This window comes from Bactrocera neohumeralis, unplaced genomic scaffold (assembly GCF_024586455.1).
Source record: "Bactrocera neohumeralis isolate Rockhampton unplaced genomic scaffold, APGP_CSIRO_Bneo_wtdbg2-racon-allhic-juicebox.fasta_v2 cluster09, whole genome shotgun sequence".
Taxonomy (NCBI): Eukaryota; Metazoa; Arthropoda; class Insecta; order Diptera; family Tephritidae; genus Bactrocera; species Bactrocera neohumeralis.
Window position 1 is genome coordinate 32,610,976 of NW_026089622.1, and position 7,230 is coordinate 32,618,205.

The window sequence follows — 7,230 nt, forward strand, 5'->3', positions numbered from 1 at the left end:
CATCGGAGCGTGGGCGCAGATCAGCGATATGTTGAAGAACCTCGCTTTGATGCGGATTGTGGCTAGACGTTCATTCACCGGAGTGAATGATAGTACTCGGCGACGGAATCTCTCTCCCACCACGAATCCCACACCAAACTTGCGCTCCTTTATATGGCCACTGTAGTAAATGTCACAAGGACCTACTCGTCTCTGTCCTTGTCCCGTCCATCGCATTTCTTGGACGGCGGTGATGTCAGCCTTTATTTTCGCGAGGACATCAACCAGCTGGGCAGCGGCACCTTCCCAATTAAGGGACCGGACATTCCAGGTGCATGCCCTGATATCGTTGTCCTTATTTCGTTTGCCATGGTCGTCATCAAAAGAGGGGTTTCTCATTCGAGGCTGTTTGTCGCTTTTCATTGGGATAGGCTTTTTACGTGGCGGGTCCCAAACCCAGCGCACAACCCTATGCAGGGGATGTTTCGCCTTCTCACTTTAGCTCACCTTCGAACGGATGTTCTTAGGCTACCCAGAGGATACTTGGTCAAAGACCGGAAGTCGTGAGCTGCTTGAGTCATATGTAAAAGAATCGTTTCTGGCCACTCCCAAGTGAATGGCGATCAGAGAACTTTCCTCACTTGCGCGAACTTCTACACATGACCCCATCCTCCAATCCAATCCAATCAATGGAACGCATCATCAAAGTCTTCTCAGCGTCGTAAACAAGGAACACCACTTGAAGGATATGAAAATGTATTTGCCACAGATGCTAAAGGCCGTATATATACAGTACATCCTAATAACGATGAATGTTATTATCTTAGATTGATATTGGTGAATGTTCCTGGTCCGACATCTTTTCAACAATTGCGAACAGTTGATGGACATCTGTGTGCGACTTACCGTGAGGCGTGTCAATTATTACGGTTGCTTGAAAACGATTCGCATTGGGATGATACGCTCAGGGACTCCGTGATATCTTCATCGCCGCATCAAATTCGCACACTGTTTGCGATTATAATATCGACATGTTTCCCCTCAAATCCGAATGATTTGTGAATGAAATATAGGGATGACATGTCTGAGGATGTGTTGCATCGCGTGCGTTGTGAAACTTTGAATCCTACATTGGAAATTACGGCAGAGATTTACAATGACACATTGATCATAATAGAAGATATGTGTTTGTTGATGGCAAATAAAGTATTGTCGTGTTTGAGCCTGACAGAACCCAATCGTGCAATGCAAGATGCATTAAACCATGAGTTGCAAAGAGAACTCCAGTACGATACTCAAGCTATGACCGAAGCAGTTCGCACAACTGTTCCGCAATTGAACGAAGGACAAAGGATTGCGTACGACCGTTTAACACAAGCTGTAAACAGTAGGTCTGGGGGGATTTACTTTCTTGATTCTCCTGGGGGTACTGGGAAAACGTTCCTAATTTCATTGCTATTAGCAAAGATCCGATCGCAAAATGAGGTAGCCCTAGCGTTGGCTTCATCTGGAATAGCAGCAACTTTATTAGAAGGCGGACGAACTGCACATTCAGCCTTAAAATTACCATTAAACATGCAATTCAACGAAACGCCAGTTTGCAACATTGCCAAAAGTATCGCTATGGCGAAGACTCTCCAAGTATGCAAATTGATAATTTGGGACGAATGTACAATGGCCCACAAGAGGTCGCTGGAGGCACTAGATAGGACGTTAAAAGATTTACGTGATAACCAAAACATTTTTGGTGGAGCTATGATACTGTTGTCAGGTGATTTTCGTCAGACTCTTCCAGTAATTCCTCGATCGACTGTTGCTGACGAAATAAACGCATGTCTAAAATCATCAAATTTGTGGCGGCACGTAAAGACACTACAATTAACTACTAACATGCGAGTGTTTTTGAAACAAGATCAAACTGCGACTGTGTTTTCGAAGCAGTTGCTGGATATTGGCAATGGTAAGGTTGCAGTTGACAGCTCGACCGGATTAATGACTTTTTCCACAGATTTCTGTCACTTCACAGAATCGAAAAAGGAGCTTATTCAGCGTGTTTTTCCGGACATTAAACAACAATATAATAACCACGATTGGCTAAGTGAACGAGCAATATTGGCAGCAAAAAACAAAGATGTCGATGATCTCAATGCTACCATTCAGAATTTCCTTCCAGGAGAGTTGTTTACGTACAAATCAGTTGACACGGCCACAAACCAGGATGACGTAGTCAACTATCCTACAGAATTTTTAAATTCATTGGACTTGCCTGGACTACCACCATATAATTTGAAATTAAAAATAGGGTCAGTTGTCATCATGCTGCGTAATATTAATCAACCTCGACTTTGCAATGGAACGAGATTGGTTGTGAAGAAACTCATGAATAACATCATCGAAGCTAAAATAATCAAAGGAAAATACAAAAGAGAGGATGTCTTAATCCCACGAATACCTATGATTCCAACGGATTTGCCATTTGATTTTAAGAGGTTGCAATTTCCCGTGCGTCTGGCGTTTGCGATGACCATAAATAAATCGCAAGGCCAATCGTTGCAAGTTTGCGGAATAAACTAAGAGTTTCCCTGTTTCGCACATGGACAATTATACGTTGCGTGTTCGCGTGTCGGAAAACCAACATCCTTATTTATTTACGCACCGCAAAAAAAAACTAAAAATATTGTCTACCAGAAAGCACTATATTAATTAACTGTATATGATCATAACTGTGTTGTATTTAATTTAAGCAAAGATTTGTTTATCATGTTCACAGTCCAGAAACGAGCACATCCAAGAAAATTTTAAATTTTTGTATATGAAGTGTATAAATATAAATAAATGACTTAATATGTATATAATATGTGCATTTGGATCCTTAATGTCAACGTCTATTAGTAAGAATGTTGGGCCACGTTTTGATTTCGGTTAAAAAGTCACATAAAAGTTATTTTTTGTGAAAATTCCAAAGCATGGATTTGTAGTGCGAGTCGTAACTTTCCTTTTGATAACATTGGTTTGATAAAATTCTACAAAAATTTAAAAGTTATAGCCATTGGCGCAAAAAACCTGATTTTGCGATTTTGAAAAAAGGTGGGTGTGTAAATCGATTAAAACATGATTGTTACCGATGAAAAACGTTTATTTATCAATGGAAATGAAAGAGAGATTCATAAATAATAAGAAAAATAGGAATTGGTGAAAAAAATTATTCCGACTCGCAGTGGATGCAGGTGTAAGTGTTCTGGTTCGGTCCGGCACATTTCAAGTGAACCCCTCGATCACAAACGATGCAATGGGCCGTGTTTTGACGATTCTCGTGCTTCGGCATCTTTTTCTTGCAAATCGTGCAAAAATCGAAGTCCTCTTCGATGTCGGTTTTGGTCGGAGACGGGCTTCTCTTCCGTGGCGTCTTCGATTTGCCACGGCCTTTTTGCTTCTTGGCTGCTTGTTCATCGGCTGCCTTCCTCAATTTTTGCCGCTTTTTTTCGGCCTTGTCATGCAGATCTGCGACAACCTCAGGCGATGTCAAAATCGTTGACTCCATTGTCTTGCGGCCATGTTTTGATTTCGGCGCAGGTGTGCCCAATTTCAACGGGACAACCGATTTCAATGCATCACGGAGCTGTGGAGCCGAAACAAGAGACAACGACGATGATGCAGCACCACTTGTTGAAGCTGGGGAACTTGTCGATGCCTCCGACGTTGACACCTCCTCATTCGCAGCAGTTACAATGGCATTACCAGAGGCAAGAACTCGACGTTGATTGTCGGCGTCTTTCTCTTCGTCACCGAACAAATTTTCGCCGCTCAGTTCCGAAGCTACAAAGTCAACTTCAGTAAAAATTTGCGGGTTGAACGGGTAGATGCTAGTTGTTCGGAAGCCGGATTTGATGGTTTTCGGCGTTAACATAACATCGAGGCACTGATCGACAAGGAGCGGCACATGATGCTGATCGAAAGTGACACCAATGTTGGACTTTTTCCATGCATCATGCTTCACGGTCATCATGCCTTTAAATGGTGCAAATACCGCAACATCTAGCGGCTGCATTTTGTGCGTGCATTTCGGCGGAAAAGACAGCAACGTGATGCCATGATCCAACGCCAAATCTATCGCCTCGATCGATACATGCGAACCGTGGTTGTCCAGCAGCAACATGGTTGGCGAATCGGCATTAGCACCGGTGTGCTTGATGAAATGACGCATGAATTGAGGGAATACGTCAGAGTTCATGTAACCAGAACCGTTCGTAACACCAACAGCGCCATGACTCGCATGAGTCATAAAAATCTCTTTCATGTTGACTCGGGGAAAGAGGAAGAATGGCGGTATAGACTGGCCACTAGCGCTGACGGCCAAAGCCAAAGACACATTGGTGCCTTTTTCGGCAGATGTTGATGAGCCGACCTACTTTTGTCCTTTGCGCGCGATGGTTTTGACAGGTCTGGTTGGCACGGTCGGGCACCCGGTTTCATCCATGTTCCATATTCGGTGAGGTTCAAACGGCGTCTTACCGAGAACGGATGAAATGCACGAAAAATCACTTATACACGTCAAATATATGAAGTTAGCATGTCAAATGTATGGCCCGAGACTCCACAAACGCTCATATTTGCAAAATGGCGGTGGATAATGAACACAATGTAAATTCGTGCAAAATTTCTTTTGTGTGTCGAAGGCTAAAGGCTCAACTAATATTGTAAACATATTTACCTGGATGAATTTATTGGAAAATGTGAAAAAAATCAACTGTACACAGAGTTGAAAAAAAACTTTCGGAGTGTCGAATATCTTTTTGTTGTCGCAGAGAGGTTATAACACGTGTTCACATTTCGAGTGCTATATAGAAACTGAGCTTAGTATGAGACGAGCCGATGACAGTTGGTTGCAGCTGTCAACCTATACTAGGGAAAAAACATCGCGCTGGCCCGGGCTTCCCCACCTTCCCTAACTCTTTATTTCCATCAACTTGGCTCCATCTACTTGGGAACCACTTGGCTTGCCAGGACATGATAAAATAGTGGAAGTACTAGGCGACTCGGACAAATCTGATTCGATCAGAACATTATCAATGTTGAGCTGCTAGCTGTCTTCAATAACATCAATATCTACCAGAACATTCTTGATGTTGGGCTTTTGGCTGTCTTCAATAACTTGAATGTCCTGTATGTCTTCGGCCGATAAATTTAATTCACAGAATGTCTCCTCAGATGATGAAGATGGCATTGTAGAAACGTGTTTTGGTTTAGATACATAGCAGCTTTCGCTTTAATATATTTTTTTGTACTTTTGCCCTGTTCACGCGTATTATTCGTTCTACATTCTTACCACACTTGGTACAAAATCTGAAGGTAACAGCGATTATGTTGTAGCATTCGTCGCATCTTAATAATAATTTAATACAATCTGGACAGTTATTATTTTTTTTCTGCCGTTCCATCCACTTTTTACAAAACGGACAATGCATTTTAAGGAGTTGAGGGATATATAGCTTCACTATAACTATATTATAGTTGTTTGAATTCTTTATTTTCTCGATGACAGATGTAGTTCTTCTTCTTTTCCTAACCATGGCCATCGTCAAAAAAAAAAACGACAGATATAGTTTGATAGTTATAGTGTAAATATTTGTCAGTATTCACTCAAAAAAAATTGTCTATGGTAAAATGTCACTTTAAATGTTAACGTCTCTTTGCTGTGCATCTATACTATAATTCTTTAATATTCCTAAAAATTTAAAAGCAGCAAATTTCAATAAAATTAAAAAAGTATTGTGTCGTGTGTTTGTGACTTACTAAATATGCCTCCAATAATTAGGCGGTGCGAAGTTCGCCGGGTCAGCTAGTATATATATATGTATATATTGGTAAAATATAAAATTGTGTTTGATTTATACATTAATTATAACTCGCACGTCTATCCGTGTCGACAGTCAACTAACGAATGACGTCACAGTTGACAGTCATAACTTCGAAGTCGTAGATATTTTCGTCTATCTTGGATCCAGCATTAACAGAGAAAACAATGTCAATAACTCCTGCCAATCGGTGCTACTTTGAACTGAAGCAATTGAGAAGTAAAGTCCTCTCTCGACGATCCAAAACCTAAATCAATAAGTCTCCCATTATTCCCGTCCTACTATGTATATGGTGCAGAAGCATAGACGATGACAACATCTGATGAGTCGGCGTTACGAGTTTTCGAGAGAAAGTGTGTGGGCAATGCGGGCGGGAACAGTCAGCTGCTATTCAATTTGTTTCAAAATGTCTGATGTGGAGAAAAGGTTAGTTTGAATTCTTCAATTTGTAAACGGGATCTTAAATTAATTAAATATATTTATTAATACAAAAAAATTATAACAAATATTCATATTTGTCTTAATTTTAACGTAAACAAAACACAAAATTTCGTAACTTTGGTTTGTTTACATTTTCATCTGTCAAAATGAACGTTATTGCCAACTACTTTTGGAAAAATCATAGCTATTGTGAATGAAAAATGCGATGAACTGGCAATGCCTCTAGTTCAATATACAAGCTATGATAGCTTATGACAAGCCAACATAATTATGTTGGCTAAGTCTTCCATACAAAATAAGCTAATAGCTTAATTTGCTGGTCAAATACAACACGCCTTATGTATTCATTATACATTCATTATACAATGGAGGCTTGTTGTCGACTACAGGGCATTAAACAATATTACAATCGATGATAAATTCCCCATAGTAAATATTGAAAATATTTTGGATAAACTAGGTCGAGCGCAATATTTAATTACAATTGATTTGAGAAAAGGGTTTCACCAAATTCTTGTTAAATAAGAAGACCGACCGAAAACTGCCTTATCTACTCCATATGGACATTTCGAGTTCAACCGAATGCCATTTGGACTAAAAAATGCGCCTGCCACACTTTAAAGATTTATTAACAAAGTACTGAAAGATTTTATTAATAAAATATGTGTAGTCTATTTAGACGATATTTTGATATTTTCTACAAGTCTTTAAGAGCACTTTAATGATATAAACCGAGTTCTAGAGAAAATTCGTGAGGCAAATTTAAAGATCCAAATAAATAAATGCAAGTTCTTTTCAAAAGAAACTTTGTACTTAGGTCATATATTAACCCCTGAAAGAGTTAGGCCAAATACTAGTAAAATCGATCAAATTAAAGGACTTGTGGGGATCTTCCGAACATAATCCGTTGAAAATCTGGGTCGTCTTTATGTACGACTATTTGCCGATACATTTT

General features: G+C 39.9%; 1 protein-coding gene and 1 pseudogene across 1 annotated transcript in view; one reads left to right on the top strand and one right to left on the bottom strand.

Moving 5' to 3' along the window:
* The first annotated feature begins 1,683 nt into the window (after positions 1 to 1,683).
* Positions 1,684 to 2,836, top strand: LOC126764119 (ATP-dependent DNA helicase pif1-like; annotated as a pseudogene).
* Positions 2,837 to 3,151: 315 nt separating this feature from the next.
* LOC126764244 (uncharacterized) overlaps positions 3,152 to 7,230 on the bottom strand; it is a 480,626-nt gene continuing 476,547 nt past the window's right edge. Inside the window, exon 2 of the mRNA XM_050482053.1 lies at positions 3,152 to 3,490. Within this exon, the coding sequence (XP_050338010.1) occupies positions 3,182 to 3,490 (309 nt within the window). The 3' untranslated portion in view covers positions 3,152 to 3,181. The remainder of the gene's footprint in view (positions 3,491 to 7,230) is intronic.